This window comes from Coenobita brevimanus, chromosome 50, assembly GCF_032717465.1.
Source record: "Coenobita brevimanus isolate Jiangsu-jjx chromosome 50, ASM3271746v2, whole genome shotgun sequence".
NCBI lineage: Eukaryota > Metazoa > Arthropoda > Malacostraca > Decapoda > Coenobitidae > Coenobita > Coenobita brevimanus.
The window spans coordinates 49992212-50012520 of record NC_137003.1 but is presented as its reverse complement, the minus strand read 5'-3'; the positions used below and the strand labels follow the sequence as shown (position 1 = coordinate 50012520).

Sequence of the window (20309 nt, the reverse complement as noted above, 5' to 3'; positions counted from 1 at the left end):
GATCCCACAACAACCTCCATCACCCCACCCACCACAACCACACCATTACCAACACATCCCACAACAACCTCCACAATCCCACCCACCACAACCACACCACTACTAACAGATCCTACCTCCACCATCCCACCTACCACAACCACACCACTACCAACACATCCCACAACAACCTTCACCACTCCACCTACCGCAACTACGGCGGGCAGTGTCAACACAACAATCAGGTGGAAGGTAAGCCTAGCATCGGAGTCCACATGGGAGAAAGCTGCGGAAGCGTGTCAAGACCAGGACGGGGAGATGCTGGAGCCCACTGATTCTAACCTGGCCTGGGCGGATAACGAGATGCAATACTACGGCAATGCAACGGTCTGGTGCAGCATCAATGACAGGGGAAAGGAAGGGGTGATGATGTTTGAGGACAGTCCAGGTATGCTATTAAATGACCCACTCTTACGGTCCTATTATTAAAATTGAGGATGGCAAGATAAAAGTAAACAGTCCCGGTATGCATTCCACACACATGGCCGATGCTGAGGCTTAATTTACGAAGGTTAAAGCAGACAATTCTGTTTTGCTAATAATAAAAATCCCAGAGTTTGCGACGGTATAAACAAACAGTCTGGGTATGCTTACCCTACTGTTATTAAAACTAAGTCTGCGAACGTATAAACAAACTCCTTAATTTTTTTACGGAGATTTCGGAGCACCAACACTAGGTGCACTGTAACAAAGTTCGTGCCTATGTATATATATATATGTATTAACAAAATCTCTCTTGAATGCCTGAGCCAATTTTAATTAGAATTGGTATATACAATGTTTGTGGGTCTGGGAAGAAGTGATTCGATTTGAGTGCAGAGAAGAGGTCAAGGTCATAGGTTAGGGTCAAAGTTTAGAGCAGGGTATTATCTCATGAATGCCTGACCCGATTTCAAACAAACTTGGCCAATATACTGTGTGTGTGGTGATGGGAAGGAGAGTTCATTTTCATGCACATCAATCAAAGGTCAAGGTCACGGGTCAGGCTCAAATTTCAGGCGTGTCATCGCTGTACTTTCTCAGCAGTTTACTTACTTGCTTTGATCAGCCTGCATCCCACATAAAAACGGTGTAGTCAGCGGCGGTACAGGTGATTCAGACAGGATATGTCATCATTATAGGTTTCCAAAGCTATCGCAAAAAAAGAAAAGTCCACACCATCGCCCTCTCAATTTGCTAATGTAGCCAAAATAATATTCACACATTTGCCCCCCTCTACATGTGAAAATTCTTGATTGTTTTGCTTTGCTTCCATCAGATGATTGTATTCAGCCTCGACGTGGCCTTGTCGTCTGAGATTTGAAACAAGGCTCCAATAACTTTCACAACGTGGGAAATCCTACCGATGTACGACTTTAATCAGCATACAGTATTTATCTTTTCACCTGGAGCAAAAACAACAAGCACCTCCCTGCAATGTATTTATGTATTTTACTGGGAATAAACTCCGACTACCTTAACCAGCCGAGAGAAACCAAAGCATTCAAACTGTGAGTGTGTGTGTGTGTGTGTGTGTGTGTGTGTGTGTGTGTGTGTGTGTATATATATATATATATATATATATATATATATATATATATATATATATATATATATGTGTGTGTGTGTGTGTGTGTGTGTGTGTGTGTGTGTGTGTGTGTGTGTGTGTGTGTATATATATATATATATATATATATATATATATATATATATATATATATATATTAATTTTCTCATCTTGCATCAGAAAATGTCACCAGGTAAAACTTTCCTACCCCTATCCCCAAGAATATCACCTGTTTATTACTTTTATATTTCAGTGCCATGAATTATTAAAATGAAAAACAAAAATTCTCTTATATCTCCACAATACTCAGTTTCAGTAATGACCATCATGCTTTACCAGTTACCAGCGTTTGTGTTCACGCCTAACAAATATATGAATTAACTTATCAGTTCGTGCCTCAGACACATTCACCAGTTACTTTCTTAGCTTTTCATTCCAGCGACAAAATATCCATGACCATTAACTCGGGGATAACCATGACCCGAGACTGCTACTACACGGACGTGAGGAAGGTGACTCGGACACAGATGGTATTATTTCTATCATCGGTTATTTTTTTCATTAGTGTCTCAGAAATATTCAGCAACTGTTTTCTTCCTTATTCCTTCCAGCATCTACATGCCTGGCATCACCATGGCCAACAGAGAATATGCTGTATATGTTACTCTATGGAGGGTGCTACCGGGTGTGAATGGTGTAATTTCTCTCACTAGTTACCATCTTTTTCATTCGTGTCTCATAAATGTTATCAATTACTTTCTCGTCCATTCTTTTCAGCACAAAACCTTCCAGCCATCATCAACTCCAGCATCACCTCCACCAACAGCGAAGACAAAGACTGTTCCGTGTACTACAAAGATGCGGGGAAAAAGGTTAAGGTGAAGATGGTGAGCTGCGACTCGGAACCTGAGAGCTGGACTGACTACCCCACGACCGTTTTTTGTTCGCATCTGAGAGAAATGAAGGAAAACAACTCCAATGGCAATGATCAACAACAAGGGAATGATCAGAACTGATCTGATGGCGAAGAATGAAACAAGATTCTTGCCTCATATCCTAACTTGGTTTGTGGATCTTTACGTGTGCATACTGAATCTTGAAACCACGATTAGAAATGAAGAAAACGAATTACCAACAAGATAATATTTATCACACAAAACTTCCTATGCTACTTGTGTAATTTACACACCCGGTATATCTGTCTATCATCCAGTCACTTTTTGCCTCTAATGGAGAGTGGACGTACGGGGGTAAGGCTACTCATTCACGATATTTAAGGCGAGAGTGATTATTCTTGCTCGCTTTTGAGTGATATTATGTGAGCAGTAAACCCTAACCATTCCATAAATGTAATCCCTTACGGACCCCATCCTGTTGAATCGCCTTAATCCGCTATACCACCAGGCGTCATTTGGTTATATGGTTCCCACCAACGCAGAAAATGGTTTCGTGGGCTACAGAATATCATCTAACTTTACACTCGATGTAGTCACCTATACAGCAGGTAGCAGCGGGTGGGTGACGGATACCCTCACCTACCACGATAGTTTACTTGAACATGAGAGTATTTACGGCTTTAGGATAGAATATGCTGTACCTAACTATCCATTACACAGTTTTTCCTTCTATGCATACCACAGCAGGTTCAGACACCCCAGAATGACTGCTTATTACCAATATCCGTTCACCTGACTCCACGCTCACCATTAATACACACATGGTACAGTCGACAGCAGAAGTTCGTCCCTCTTGGCGTGCATGATACGAGCCTGTTGATCTGGTAACACTGTATGAGATAGAGTTGACAGGTACGCTTTAAATGGCTAATATTAAAGAAATGTGTTCGGAGATCAGAACACATTCTCTAATGATAATATTAATTTGTAGCAGGTGGGATAATGTTATTGTGAAATGTTTGACATTGGTGTATGAAGATTCTTCGTTACGGACACAGACGCATAGGATTATTTGGACTGGACTGATGTTGCCAGCAAGTATTATATGAAATATTATAGAACGATTGCAGTCTTAAAGGTGAGGTTGCAAGAAAACACTAATTACGATGTCAGTTACACACTAAACAAACACAGAAACTGACAGTTCGTGTTTCGCCAGTATGCGATTTTGTTTTATAAGTTAAGTCACTTCCCTTTCCGACCTCTCTCCCCACACCCGTCTCTCCTCTTCCAAGTCATGCTCTGCCATCATCCACGTTTTATCGTTAATGTTGAAAATCGTATGTCTGTAGGTAAACTGTGGGAAATAATATAAAAGTGTCAATGAGCTTCTTTTCCTCCATCGCTTGAAGTGTTATCAATGACTTGAATATAAATGTTAGTAACATAAATAAATCGTCACTGTGGTGGTTAGGAGACATTTCGCGTCATCATTTATGTAACACTTACCTAACCATCGTTTTTACAGTGCCCAAAATACACTCCCTCTCCACCCCCTCGCCGTCTCCTCCCCTCCCCCTTCCACTGTTTCCATCACTTCTCCCCCCTCCCTCCGCCCCCTTTTCCAGTAACCTTTGCTTCTAGCCTGCAACACTCCGAATCCCTCCCCACAGTGTTATTGTACTGACCCTGCCCAACTTCTCTCCCTTGTCATTTCAAATGTCTTTTTCTCTCCCTTCTTCATTTTTGTCTCGGAAATCGAACAACATAACGATGTTTGGGTCATGTTTTTGTATAGTATCCTTTAATAATGTGTAATATTATAATGACCGTGACAATGGCGGTCAAGAGGCATTAACTGTTCAAAGGACGGCAGTCAGTGCCTCAGTTTAATGATCATTTTATTTCTCCTCCTCTAGCCATTAATATCTTGCTTACACTTATTTTATAAATCCCAACAAACATAAAATATGAAGCACAAACGTCCTTCTTTTCACCAAAGAAAGTATAAAATGAAAAATAATCATTGCGAATGTTGTATGACTGAGGTGGTTTGGACATGTGGAGAGAATGGAGAATGAAAGACTGACTAAGAGGATGTATGTAGGTGAGGTGGAGGGAGGGAGAGGGAGGGGTAGACCGAGGATGAGGTGGAGGGATGGAGTTGAGAGGTATATGAGGGAGGGGGGGTTGAGTTGGGGGTAGGGGAGTCAAAATGGTGGGTGACAGAGCGACTTGGAGGCGTTTTGTCTGCGACAACCCTTTCGGGATTAGGGCGTCGGGCTATAGATAGATAGATGTTGTATGATCTACATCCATCCAGAAAATATTTTCTTAAAAGTACTGTCAGTATTCTTGGTGATAATTTGTAGTTCTTCAGTTACGATTAAATATAGCAAAATAGATGATAGTCACAAAAGCTGTATCCTCATACATTTGGCGACCATAATCATCGTAATATACGATGAAGGGGGATTATACCCCTCTGGATGGGTAGACTAAGCCCTTATCGGAATATGCTTGTCATGAGCCCGGACAGCAGGCAGATGTAAGTGGAAGTATGAGATTGTTGCGGTGTAAGGGTTAATTATGGTAAAGGTTCGCTTCCTATCCATCCGAGTCCTTGTCACTCCTGTATCGATAATACCGGCAGTTGCAGAACAGATGTTCACGGCGCTGACGGACAGCCATGCCGTTACCTTCTGTTCTAACCAAGTAATGCAGCTATGGGAATGGACTGATAGGGATAATCTTGCTGACTGCATTCTCTGACCTTGTAAGATCATGCGTTGAGGGAGTTCAGATCAAAGTATGTCGATGGCATATTGTTTTAAATTATATACAAGTAGACGTATCTCATAGGTCTCACTTTAGTGCGGAACACAATGTGTGGGGGGGGAGGGGATTATGGAAGCAGGAATACTTTGGGTGAGGGAAGGGATTACATATATTACAAGCTGGGACACAGATAAATATGTTATAACGTGAAGGGAGGAGTGAGGGATACAGAAAGCGGGAAGGAGGCGAGGAGGGAAGGAATCCACAAGGGGGGTATGGTATTGAACACTGATAGTTACGATGGACATATTGTTATGTAAGTAATTTGGTTACTTGTGTGTAATACAGTTGGCAATATAACATGCACGAGTATTGTGTTTATAATGTCATTACAATTAAGACTCAAATTCCTGTAAATGGTAATAACTGTATTCAAATTATGAAGAACCGATCTAGTTAGGGAGGTAAAACAGAAGCAGAGTCAGTTAAATGAAATCGTTGGGAAGGGTTGTTGGGGGTGTTGAGGGAGAGAAACAAGGGGTACTGGTAGAGGGGGGAAGGGAGGGGGAGAAGTGATGGAGACAGTGGAAGGGGAGGGGAGGAGACGGCGAGGGGGTGAGAGGAGTGTATTTGGAGCACTGTATTAACGATGGTTATATAAATGTTATATAATGTGACGAGTAATGTCTCCTAACCACCACAGTGACGATTTACTCATGTTACTAACATTTATATTCAAGTCATGGATAACATTTCAAGCGATGGAGGAGGAAATGAAGCTCATTTGACACTTTTATATTGATTGTTTCCCACAGTTTATCTACAGACATACGGTACTCAGCATTAACGATAAAACGTGGATGATGGCAGAGCATGACTAGGAAGAGAAGAGACGGGTGGGGAGAGAGGTCGGAAAAGGAAGTGATTTAACTTGTAAAACTAAACCGCATACTGGCGAAACACGAACTGTCAGTTTCTGTGTTTGTTTAGTGTGTAACTGACGTCGTAATTAGTGTTTTCTTGCAACCTCACCTTTAGGACTGCAATCGTTCTATAATATTTCATATAATACTTGCTGGCAACATCAGTCCAGTCCAAATAATCCTATGCGTCTGTGTCCGTAACGAAGAATCTTCATACACCAATGTCAAACATTTCACAATAACATTATCCCACCTGCTACAAATTAATATTATCATTAGAGAATGTGTTCTGATCTCCGAATACATTTCTTTAATATTAGCCATTTAAAGCGTACCTGTCAACTCTATCTCATACAGTGTTACCAGATCAACAGGCTCGTATCACGCACGCTGAAAGGGACGAACTTCTGCTGTCGACTGTACATAATCTGTCTACACTCCAGGTCAACTGTTCCTTAATACGAAAACGAAAACGAAACCTGGGCCTCTGGGGTTCCGAATTAATGATGCGAGATTCCAACCTATTAATGTTTTGTTACATTTTCAAGATTCCGAACTAATAAAGTGAGATACCGACAATTTGCCACAGATCAGTTCAGCGAGACCTCATTAACTTTTGACACTGTAAAGGAACTATTGACCGCACCTGTACACTTTTGGAGTTCTGAAATAATGAAATATGACTTCGATCCATCTGACCTTTGTTGACAAACTCAGCCAAATCTCCGGTTCTGATGACTTATCTCGCCTGGGACGGAGTCGGGCGAAGTATTGTTTTTAGTCGAGTTTGTTTGTTTCTTTGTCTCTGTTTGTTAGCACCTTTACGGAAAAAATGGCTAAATGAAATTACATGAAACTTTCAGGATATGTGGGCACTGGTCCCAAGAGTGATTAAATTTTGGAGGTAATCGAGTGACCCTGAAAGGTCAAAATCAAGGTCATGGATTTTCAGAGGGCTATAACTTGAAACCGGTTGAAGATAGAGATATTTACTATTATCAACATACAGAAACTCCCATTGGGGCTTTCATTTGGCACCAAATCCTGTGACCTTGAGTGACCTTAAAAGGTCAAACTAATGGTCATGGATACTCAGGAGGCTTTAACTCGAAACTACAGTAGTTGCAGATAGATGTTTCCTATTATCAACATGTAGGAAGCCCCACATGGGTTTAATTTGTACCATGACCTTTGACATTAAGTGAACTTGAAAGGGTCAAACTCAAGGTCACGGATAATCAGGGGGCTATAACTCGAAACTGGTTGAGTCGGGCGACGTTTGTTGTGCATGGCACCACTTGTTTTTGTGGAAACAAACGATTGGACGCTGACTATAGTCATTTAATTTTAGTATTATTAAAACAGGGGTGCCTGTGGTAACAGGAGTGCTTATGGTAATATCTTTAAGGTGTGGATTATGTAAAAACAACGTTCAGGTTCTTATACAGCAGTTCATTCATTGTACAGCGTTTAACCCCATGTTTTTATTTTATTCCTGCTAGGGCAGCCAATCTGATACAGTTTAGGAGAGACCTCTCACAGTAAATCTCTGAGATTCCCCGTGAACACCTTAGTACGATTAAATCCTTTACCCTGTGTCTGGTACCGACCGACGATTACATTTAGCTTCTGAGAGCTATCTTGTAATAACTGGGGCATGTCTGTACGCGTGTTACTTCTTGGTTCTAAGAATTGTAGGATGAAGACAAACTAACGATTCGTGCTTAAAGTTTATTATTTTACAAGGTGGAACAGAACAGATGTGGGTAGGCGAGGCGGTATGTGCCGGACGTGGTAGATATCAAACCGACCACCGAGGGAAGATGGTCTGATCCTGCACACGTATTCAGCAAACATTCGAGTAAACATGTTTATGGATGCATGCGGGGAGGTTCGCTTAGGTAATTACTTGGTAATTTATAGGAATGGAATCTCATAAATTGGTATTGTTATAAGCGTGCTGTTGCTATAGACTGGTTATATTTGCTTTCGAGAAAATTAAATATATAAAATCTGTCAATTTAATATAACCTGACCACTTTAACTTGGTCTAAAAACTGCCATCGCTCCATCTTGAATGCCAAGCGGTAACAGGAAATTAGTAATGGAACACAGTGCTAATCATGAAAATGTTACGGAAAGGATGCACAGCCGCAGTTTTGTCCTCTAATGCCACTTAGCTACATGAAACAAGCAGCAAAAGGACGAAAATCTCCGCCATGTTACAGTGGACGACTGTACCTAACAACTCATCGACAATGCCATTAACCTCCTCAGTACGATTCTCTCTCTCTCTCTCTCTCTCTCTCTCTCTCTCTCCTTCATTATCACCAGACGATTTCAGTCTAGTGGTGTTGTAATGAGGGGATTAAAAAACTCTCCATTAATTCCTTTGGTATGCTGAAGCTACTTTATTTTACTCTGACCACTGCAAAACGATTTTCCTCAGTACAAAGAGACCCATCGTAGTGGCAGGGTTATTTATTCAGTCCCATAGTAATCACATGATCACATTATCAGCCTACAATAAATTGCATCACAGCCAGTTTTTTGTCAGAAATGGCATTGCTCTTCATGATTACACAGTAAGACTAAAGTGGTAGTTGTACATATGACATAAAGGCATCTGAAGCTAAGAATGGTGCAGTATTAACAGGACCGGCCTTAGGAGCTGCGGGGCCCAATTGGGAACATTTTTGGTGGGGCCTGAAGGCTCACAGCCAAAGTCTGTAGAATCACAGTGATATAAATTTAGCCTATTATATACTTTATATCTCTATAGTAGAATGGAAAATAATAGAAACGTGCACTTACGAAGTTCATGTGAGTTAATGGACCAAATAGATCTAAGTTACCTTTTACTATAAAACTGCACACACGTAAGCCTGCAAGTAAACAAACAAATGAGTAGATCTCCTTTGAAAAGTATTTAGTTCTCTGTAAAACCTGCGATGTGGTGTCAGGTGTATAGTGTATGTTGCAATGTGCTGTTGTGTGTACTTCTCAAGACTGGAGTAGATTAGATGTACCCTAGCTCCCTAGCACGAGGCCCCCTTAGGAGCGGAGCCCAACTGGGAGCAATTGGTCCAATTGGCTTAAAGCCGGCCAACTATTAAATACTGAGCGATAAATCAGAAAGTTCTTCTAAGAGTGCTAAAAGAAAAAAAAATGCACATTTTCAACTGTAAAAAGAGATAACAACATAATTCTCTTAGGATTACCAGAAGATGCCCCTCGCAACTAGGCAAACCAGCCACTCACAGATAAATAACCTAAAGAATGCTCTTCCTGAAATTGATCGCACCCAGCTGTTCGGATCCTTTTTTGCCCATAGAAAAAAAGAAAAATAGTGTCACTGTCATACTTTATGATACAACTAACAATATCGAACAGTGCTCTTTCACCCTGTCCATACTGATAACTCTGCTTCCACTTTTATAATGATTATATATATATCTATATATATATATATATATATATATATATATATATATATATATATATATATCAAAGTGCATCAGATGTTATGCAGACTGTTCAGTGTGTCAGTGTTTAAGCCTGTTATTATACTACAATTAGCATAATACTTTCTTCTCATTAGTTTTTGTAACAATATTATCATTATACTGGTAAAATATGAAAGTAAATGACGATGATGCGGGGTAATTAAGCTTGGCATGACACGAAATAATGGTATGCGGAATGAAACAAGAAGTAGGCGAGAGCCTTGCACAGTCAGGAAGAAAAGTTTGCCTACTATTTCACTTCGTTTACTTCACATGAGGGGAATGTCCGTCATTTTCCTCCCTGACGCATCATACCAAAAAGCATCAGTCAAAGAAAGAAGCATACCAAGCCTCTCTCAGCTCAGTAATACTAGGTAACAGAGGTGACTGGAAAACAAAAATGGCGAAATATTTGGCGAACTTATCTCCTGAGTGTATCTATGAACTGGCAGACACTAAATGCTTATATTACACCAACTCCTACAATGTAATCCTTCAAAGTTTCAATCAGGTACTTCTTGGCGGGTTAAATATGCAGAATAATCGGAGTGATCCTAATCCTCCTTATTTGGTTAGCAGGAATTTCCGATGTCTTCTGATTCATGTTGTCAGAGAGACAGAAGATGTGTGATCTGGACCTTCCCACCTCATTATGATGATGATGATGATGGTGTGATCCTAATAACTATACCGATGACAATGATAAAGTCTGCGGACGGGTGGACAAAAACGAGTCCTCCGCCGCGCATAACGTCACTTCCACCCCGATCAACTCTGGATTTTCCCTTGATCTGTCAAATTCCCATCAAACTACAGCGCGTTTATTCTAACCTGAGGAAAACTTCAAATTTCTAAGCGTAGTCGGACTGGAAAACAGATCAGACTAGAAACCAGGGCGATTCATTTCAACCTCGTAACCAGACTGATCGAATGTTATAACCATGACTCAAGTTCTAGGAGTAGCTCAGTTCCGTCAGATGACAACATACCCACTATAGCACTTTAGTACAGCTGGTAGGATTTTTTAAAATTAATTCTTCCCAACATCAGCTGTTTTTACTTTAGAGTCACATCTTGCACTAAAGAGCTCAATGGATGTATATTGTTACTCGCAATTATTTTTACAGGAACACTCTGTTCTTAACTACTGTATCATCTGCTAATCGCCTGCTACCTATACCTCATTAAAAAGTTATTTCATCATATCTATTACTGAAAGTGAACATCATCATCATCATCAAAATTCTATTTCCCACTCTTAAACGAGGGTGGGAAGTTCCAGAAAGAAGATATGGAAAGAACATGAGTATAATAAGTAACTAAGAGATTTCAGAAAGAAGAGAAGGAAAGCATAAGAGTAAAATTATCAAATTAGTGCCAACAGACAAGCACACAAGTCAAACTAATTCAAAGTCATGTGTTTGAGGCGTATTTACCCCTTCCTTAACGCTTTGTAGTGGGGAGTGATACAATATTGCGTCATTCTATATCGGCGACGGACGGGGTTGCCACATAACTATCGATTTCAAACTTTGGATGTTACTGTATGTGGCTGTGGAGGCTAACACCTCTTCCTTAGCGCCTATTTTGCTCATAACACCTTAACACCTTGAATTTTGACCTTTTTTTTTTTTTTATTCTTGCAACTTACAATTTTCTTATCTTTGGGGAGACAATCTATAGCGATGAGAATAGAAAACAAATTGCATTAGCCCTTTCACAGCCTAATTACTCTCCCCAAACTAAATAAAATCGTCTGGCAGAAGCAGGAATATGATTAATAATACGCCATCGGACCGAAGAGGTTAATCTTTTATATCACTGATGTCTGCGTACGAAAGGACAAAAATATAACTGAAACGAAACACCAAACATACAAGAGATTGTTAAGGTGGAATATGCCAAATAAATAGCTAAGGAACAGGAGCTACCAAGCCTTCTTTGCGACCATGAATACGGCCCTTAATCACTGTGAGACTAATGGTGCGGAGTCTCGCGGCGCCTGAATCTTAACCACTGTGAGACAACTGGGCGGAGTCAGGCGGCGCTTGAATACATGAGATCCAATAGAAAACCATACATAATTATTACTTTCGTGCAACTTTCAAGCCAGTAGGTACGCTAGAGGGAGGTGATGGTGGAGTCTGGAGACTTAATGGTCGTGAGTTAGATCCCGAGTCTTGCTGGCAGCAGTTTGTTGATGAGAATTCCCATTTTACTATGCTCACTTTTCTTTTGTATCTGTTATCACTTACACTGTTCTTCTACAGTATGACACAGGTGGTGTGTATCAGTACCTACGTGCCAGGATGACGTTGCACATGGTGAGTCGCTGGTTAACTACTGGCCCTCGGAACGGGCTTCCCAGTAAGCAGATCCACATCCAACTTCATGTCCTATAATCTAATTTAACGTCTGGGAACCCAGCACATCATAAGCTCCTCTGGAAGAACTATACCCTCATGGTGAAACTGTTTGGCGGGATGATGCAGCTGTTTCGGTCCAAACTGGACCGCCCTCAGGTCCCTACTCTCTCGACCTAAAACTGAATCTAACTTTTCGTGGAACCTCCCAGCACACCAGACGGTGTGCTGTGCATTGGGGAGTACGCCACGTCTTTAAATCTAACATTAACCTAACCCTGTGTCCTGAAATCTAACCTACTATCCAACTTCATATCCAGAAACTAAACCTAATTTAGTACCAACTTCACGTCTTGAAACCATGCCAAGCCAAGCCGGACATAAGCTAACCTAATCTGTCGTTCGAGAAAGAGGGTTCCCATCCAGGTGTTCATAGATTCCAGCAGGTCCACAGCAATGAGTGAAGTTCATTGATTGTCAGTAAAGGGGACAGCAGCCATTATTTCTGTTAGTTACAATGATGTTACTTATCGGCTGCTACAGTAAAAGGATGTTGGTGGTTTATACATCCGATAATAATGATTAACGTTTCCTATTTTTGTGGAAAAAATAGATCCATGTTCTTATTATTTCCCAAAGTGGTCAATGAAGTGAAAAAAAGCTTGGGAACCGTTTTCTTCGAACCTAACGTTATCAAACATGACGTGGACGACACGAAACGGAACCTAACCTAACCAAACCACACTAAACCTAACCAAACCAGACTTAATTAACTAAACGTAACACCAGCAAACCAAATGTAACCGAAAATCTGATCAAAGCCAACATAATCAATCGTCCTGGAACCAAACCAAACCTTATCAAACCTATTTTAACTTCTGGCCTAACCTAACCTAACCTACCCTACCGTGGAACTTGCAATCTTATTAATATTCCCCGTGCCAACAGCCTCGGTCAGCGGCGTGTGCGAGTAGGGGTTGGCCACGTCCACGCCGAAGCTGGAGACGAACACGTTGACGAGGAGGATGACGAAGACGAGGATGACGACCACAGTGTTGAGGCGGTCGCTCCACTCGTCGTGCTCCTCGTCGTTGATGTCGAAGCGCTCGGCCACGATCAAAATCACGCCCGCCGCCACCTGGGGACGAGTACGGGGATGAATGGGTGAATGGGGGGATGGAAGCAGTGATGAACAGGGAAACAATGGGAGGGTGAATGGGGAATGGATGTTGGGGTGATTAGAAGGGTGAATGGGGAATGGAGGCTGGGGTGATGAGGAGGGTGAATGGGGAATGGATGCTGGGGTGCTTAAAGGAACAATGGGAAAGTGAATGGGGAAACGGATGCTGGGACGATTGGGGGAACAATGGGAGGGTGAATGGGGAAAGGATGCTGGGGTGATTGGGGGGAACAATGGGAGGGTGAATGGGGAATGCTGAAGTAAATGAGGGACGGGTGGGGGTGAATGGCTGTAAATGGGGAAGGGACGAATGGGTGAATGGAATAATAATGGGGTGATAAATGGAGAATGCTTGAGTGAATAAGGAATGGATGATGAGATTAACAGAGGTGAACTGAGGTGGAGACGAGTATGGAAAGTGAATGGGTGAATGGGGAGGGAGGAATTATTGGGTGAATGGGGAGGGGATGAATAATGGGTGAATGGGGGCTAGAGGATGAATAAGGAATGCTGGACTGTATGAGGACTAGATGTTGTGGTGCACAGGGGTGAAGAGAGGTCTGGAGGACTGGGGTGAATGCAAGACTAATGGGTGTCTGAGTGAATGGGAGTGGACTGAAGACAAGCGACGTTTCAGAGAATGGGGTGTAAATGTGAGTGGGATGTAAGTGTATGGAGTGTTTAAGTGAATGTGATGTTTAAGTGAATGGGATGTGTAAGTGAATGGGTTGTTTAGGTGAATGGGTTAAGTGAATGGGTTGTTTAAGTGAATGGGTTGTTTAAGTGAATGGGGGAGGCGGTGGCTCAACCGGTAGAGAGGTGGCGTGCGGTCCTAACGGACCCAGGTTCAAATCCCGGCTGGGGCAGGGAACAGTTTAAGGATTTGAATTTCATTAAATCAGGCTTTACTGATCTACCAGAAGACCCGCCGACATGTCGTAAAAATACCCCCGCTAATACCAATACACCAGTCCTGTATGAGACTGCTGGGCCTTGATAGCAGGCTGTGAAGCCTATGCCCAGAGTCGGACACATTAAAAAAAAAAAAAAAAAAAAAAAAAAAAAGTGAATGGGATGTTTAAGTGAATGGGTTGGTTAAGTGAATGGGTTGTTTAAGTGAATGAGGTATTTACGGTAAGTGAAAAGGAGATTGTACAGAGTCAGGGAGATGTTGGAGGCCATAGGAGTCTTTAATTAATGGGGAAGCTAAGGAGGCGTTGGAGTTAAGGGGGTACAGGAGTTAGCGGGTGGTAGTACAAGTTGCAGCCCCAGACTCACCTGAACGTGAACCCGGTGGACTGCAGGCCGATAGTATCCTTCTTCCGCAGTCCAGCATCCTCCTCTCAAGGGGCTGGGAGAGGATCATACTGGTGCCACCACGTGAAGGCGTCCCTCTCCAGTATCAGGAGTTTGAGAGTGAACGGGGTTAGTGGGGATGGTGGCTAGTGGTTGGAAGACATCACTAGCACATGGGTTCGAAACTGCGAGAGGTGCCTAAAGAATTATAATTAGTACAGCTGGTGTAGGTTATTCTCTTACCCTCGAATGTTTTGTAATGCACTCAGGGGCGAGGCTCGGGCACTCACCTTCATATATGCTGGGGTGAAATTCTTGAACATAGTTCCAATTGAGTCCCTGTCGTAACCCTGGCTTAATTTTGCAGCAAGAACTACAAACACAGAAAAAGACCCTGCACAATTATTTTCTTGTCCGTCCTTCTGAAACACGTACATTTTCACACTCATTTTTCTCCCGTAACTATATTTTTTTCTTAATCAAGAGGAAGAACGAGACATGGAAAGATCTTATCCCTTGTCCTTCCTGCAGAAACAAAGGTGAGCTGTGACAGGCAATCCATCCTTCGAAAATCCCACACCTGGACTAGCCTAGGATCCCTTCCCTTCAAATGGAGAAAATGGAGAATATTCTGGGATAGACTGTTATACTTTTCATCACTTGTTCTTGTTTGTATTGCAATAATCTTGTTATTTTAAAGTTCATATTAGTTACATTTTAATCATACTGCTTCTGGGTGTAAACTTCTCTCACCGGGTTCCTGTGACTCCCTCATGGCGGAATAAACTGGTATCTCGTCAGTCGGAATAGAATACCAAGAGTTATACCCAGCGTAAGAGGGTTAATGGAGACAATATTATTACAGATAAATAGTCTAAGTGTTATGGGAGATTTCCAAACAAAATATTCCTTAGCGGCCACATCTTAACATTCACTTTATAAATATCGTCTAAACACCTTCAGTTCTATGTCGTATATTTAACTTTATTCTTGCTTCCTGAGGACGATTTTATTCAGCCTAAGGGAAAACTTTCGACTGACGGGATTAATATGGTCTTAACAAACTGTTTCACTACTACAGAAATTTCTCAATGTAAATAAAAATCGCCTGAATGTAGCAAGAATGAAGCGGGAAAAAACGTCATCGGAGAGAAGGGGTTAATATCGCCATAGTGTACATACTGAGGCTCACTGTGTAGGATAAATCGCTAAGAAACGTGTGCTGCGAAATCTCCAAAGCCACTTAGATATACAAGCCTAATGTTGTCAGATGACTAAATATTATCTAGACGGAAATAGCATACAAGAACTGTCCCCACCATGAAAGGGTTAATTTGTTTATGTTGCTAATCAGATAATTATCCCTTTTCGATTCCATTTAGTGTTTTGACCACTCGAGTCAGAGAACATCGATCATTTTTATTCTTGCTCTACATGACAATTTTATTCAGCTAAGGAGAGAAGCTTAGAACAGTCAAGGGGTAGAGTGAAAGCTGTATGAAGGGGTAGAGTGAAAGCTATATGAAGGGGTAGAGTGAAAGCTATATGAAGGGGTAGAGTGAAAGCTATATGAAGGGGTAGAGTGAATGCTATATGGAGTAGTCAAAGCTATATGAAGGAGTAGAGTCAAAGCTACATGAAGGACTACAGTGAAAGCTATATGAAGGGGCAGAGTGAAAGCTATATGAAGGGGTAGAGTGAAAGCTATATGAAGGGGTAGAGTGAAAGCTATATGAAGGGGCAGAGTGAAAGCATATTAACTCCTCCATATCACACAAGTATAAAAGCATTTAATCTACAGGAGTGGAGCACCCTGAGTATGAAAAATATTGGGGAGTGACTGACAGACTGGGCCGCTCCAAGGAATGCTCCCGTATCAAAACATATCTCTTTAGAACAATAAAGTGCACAGCAAAAGTAAATGTATTCTGTAAAACGTGATCGTACATGAAGGAGTTCAAATAAAATAAATGTTTTACTTTTTCATCTGAACTGTGCCGCTGATATCCTGTTTTTCTGATACTTGTGGTGGTACTGAGGGAAAGGATGCAGTAAACGTTTGCCGTCAGTTCGAGGTACAGCCAAGAGTAAAACTTCCCCGACATTCCTCCGCCAGCTTTGTGTCCTGCCTTTCTCATTGTCTTTTGTTTTGTACTTCATATTTCTAAGATACGAGGACAAAGGAATCTTCGACAGCCGCACCCACCCCAATCGTATCCACCACCCCAACACATCCCAAAAGGTGTCCGTTGTCTATTGACACATCCATTAAATACACTCCAGATGCACATCACACGCACCTCAGACAAACCCTAGGTACGTCCCAGACGCACACCAGACACGACACCAATACACCCATCCCCTAACAAACCCCCCGTAAGGCTACGGTTCCTACTCACCAGAATTCAACCTTCAAGACTGTAAAGTGACTCAGTGAGAGATTCAGTGAGTGGGTGAGTGAGTGACATAGTCAGGGGCACACACTGGGTTTGACCGACCATGTGGGTGTGGCAAATATAGGTCATGTAACACCTTGCACTACCAAACGCTACAGAGAAGTGTCGAGAAACTTTGTTGATAGCTGTAACAAAATAATGCGATCAGAAATATTCCTCCAATTTTTAGTCGAACACTTTCAAAATACTTAAACAATATTTTGAAAACTATGCTGGGCTCTGAAGGTTACATCAATGAGTTTCAGAAGTCATTCCTCAGTGCTTCATTATGTATCGTTATGAAGTGTATCGGTATGCATGTCCGCACCTGTACAGCTGAAGCCAACAGTTCTTTTGCACCATCTCGAAACAGCATTAAAACCAATAAGAATTTTAATGGTCGGTAATAATAAAGAGGAATATGTTAGCTGTCACAAGGAAAGATAAATAGTGGACTTCTTTGACAAAAAAACTGACGAAAGTTGAGGATATAATCACTTCAATAAAGAAGAAAGAGTGGATATGAGCATGACACGTCCTTCGTGGAACAAATAACATACAGACAACCATATAACTGAATGGCATCACAAAGATGAAGTGCGTGGAAGATGCAAAGAACAAGATGGCGAGATGAGATTCGGAAATTCACTGGGATTGGATGAAACAGGCTAACAGTTAATAGGTGAGAGTGGAGAGAGATGAGAGAAACCTTCGTCCTGCAATGGGACTGACTCAGGCTGATGATGATGATGATTAGGTGGTGGTGATGGTAGTGAATCAAATGGGTTGAAATCTTGTTTCATTAGTTCGGAGTCCGAAAGTGGAAAGATGGAAAAGATGTAAGATTACTACCTACCGACTGCATCAGGGTCATTACAGGAGACAATTTTTACCAGGTCACTATCTTCCCCTTGACAATTGCACTGCTGGATGAACAGGGACAAGGTGGAAACAAATTCTGTCCAACAGTCGGACCGATCTAGGAATCGAACTTGGCTTTTCCTTTTGCGAGCTGGATGCATTAACCACTACACCCCCAGCACCCCCTGCAAAGAAACTGTTGACCAGAGGCTGTATATATACACTGTCCTGCTTGTTTGTACACTCGTCTTCATCCGCACAGCTACTAACAATTCACAATCACTCTAGAAAGCGTAAACTTCCACCGTGGAGAATAAAATTTATGATTTACTGTTGTAATTCCGCTTTCCTTCCAGACGAATGATTTTACGGTCTCGCATAATCAATCAATCAATTCTGTAGTCTTAGTCTGCCCTGTTACTGAATAACAGATCACATACCTCCGCTGATGCCAAATGAAATTATCCCAGCATCAAGATTTGGATCCACCTCAAAATCTAAAGAGCTCTTCCTTGGCCCACTGCCCAGCTATCCGCCATATTTCGCTGAATTCCGATTATAATTTTTTTAGAGCTTGTACACAGACAGACATACACGAGTGAACACAACCTCTTCCAATTTCGTTGACTTAGTTATTCAGAAGGACCAGTAGTCAATACAAAAAAGCAAAACTATCTGTGATAACAACCGCAATAGAGAGACAATCCTTCCATCTTTAATTCTTCAGCCCGATGACGTATTTTACTGGTATATTCTTGCACTTTCAAACGATTTTATTCAGTCTCAAAGAGGCTTTAGGAAATGGAGAAGGCAGATATACCTTCACTAACCCCTTCCGCTACAAGAGATTCCCTGACTGAGGGAAATCGTCAGGAGATAGCACGAAAAACTAACACACACACACACACACACACACACACACACACACACACACACACACACACAAAAGCATCATCAGACTGAAGTGATTACTCGCCTTGGACAAGGCTTGTAAGACAGGTGTTCAGTTTCCACGCACCTGTCGTATATTACCACTTGTATCTTGGTGGTGGAGGAAGGGCTTCCGTTGTGGAGTATGGCTTAGGAAACCCCACTGTGACCAATACCAACACATGAAGACCTGTCGGCACCACAATATTTACACCACAAGCACAACCACAACTACAACATCTATACCACAGTCACCTGTCAGCCCCACAACACCCAAATCACAACCACCGCCAGCAACATAACATCATCACAACACGTCAGCATCACACAGCACCACACACCAAGATCACAAATAACCAAACACATTAATCTAGCACCACAACACCCCCTCCTACACAGCATCCCCACCACCATCACCACCGCAATAAACAGAAGAATCAAATAATCGGTAAAGACTATTATTTTGTTTATCCAATACTACTATACTATATGATATTCAGTTCTTTAAGTACCGTTCAAATCAGAAGAAGAAATTGAACCCCTATTTTTTTCAATCTTATGGTTACAATTTTCGCCAGACTGTCACCTCGGCTATTACCAGCAGAATCAAGCTGACTACTGACGATGAAGTAAAATAAGTTCAACAAGCTCTCACATAAGCTATTACCTGAGAATGAAGTTGGTGGACTATCGCCAAAATTGTTTTCTGCAGGATTAAGATGCCCATAACATCGAAGAAGATAATGTTTAAAAGTTCTTAAATTTTTACCCACGAGTCCAGCTGGCGAATAGAGTAACTGAAGTCTAACAAATTATCACCTGGATAATTGCCTAATGAATCAAGTTGACGATGATTCCCGACGAAGTTTACAGTATATGTATCGGACGCCAATTACCACTCGGAGTTATTTGAAGGGGAAAAAAAAAAAAAAAGCTTGCAAACAGTCCAACAAATTATCACCAGGGAATTGTCACCTGCAGAATCAAGCTGACGATAATCCCTGTGAAGACGACGTAGTAGACGCCGCTGTTGGTGTCACCGAAGTTGATGATGTTGCGAAGCTGGTTGGCATTGGCGGAGAGGAGGGAGACGTCCAGGAACCCTTTGGCGATGGTCATGTTCCTTTTCATTGTGTTCAGGTCCACGGGGTGGTTGTTGTTGTGGTGGTGGTGATAGGGAGACGTGGAGGGGGGCAGGGGGGACGGCGAGGGGGAGATGGGGGTCGGGGAGAGGGCTGGGGGAGAGAGGAAGGGGTTACATAGACAGATAGATAGGTAGGTATACAGATAATTTTATATATATATATATATATATATATATATATATATATATATATATATATATATATATATATATATATATATATATATATATATATATTCTGTATATACATAAAGATGGAGAGAGAGAGAAATATATTACTATATATTAGACTCCGGACATAGCTGCATGTTGGAATGCATCCCAGTATCTCTGTCACTGACTGAGTACATAACCAGGTCGTACAGTAGGTATGGGGCTGACGGGCAGTACTCTCAAACGGTTCCAATGCAGT

The 20309-nt window shown here is 41.7% G+C and overlaps 1 protein-coding gene across 1 annotated transcript; it reads right to left on the bottom strand.

Moving 5' to 3' along the window:
• Nucleotides 1-8846: 8846 nt before the first annotated feature.
• On the bottom strand, nucleotides 8847-19884 carry LOC145399789 (ninjurin-1-like). Its single transcript, XM_080272338.1, has 3 exons — nucleotides 19729-19884; nucleotides 12959-13189; nucleotides 8847-8909 (listed from the first exon to the last, which is right to left on the bottom strand). The coding sequence occupies exons 1-3, from the start codon at nucleotides 19882-19884 to the stop codon at nucleotides 8847-8849; spliced, it is 450 nt and encodes a 149-aa protein (XP_080128464.1).
• Between the last annotated feature and the right edge of the window lie 425 nt (nucleotides 19885-20309).

Bases quoted from the DNA above. Each gene is read 5' to 3' on its own strand.
- LOC145399789 (XM_080272338.1), bottom strand. From the start codon at position 19,884: ATGAAAAGGAACATGACCATCGCCAAAGGGTTCCTGGACGTCTCCCTC. The intron at 13,190-19,728 runs GTGACAATTCCC...ACTCGTCCCCAG, and splicing joins TCGTCAGCTTGATTCTGCAG to GTGGCGGCGGGCGTGATTTT. The intron at 8,910-12,958 runs GTAGGGTAGGTT...GTGATTCTACAG, and splicing joins ATAAGATTGCAAGTTCCACG to ACTTTGGCTGTGAGCCTTCA.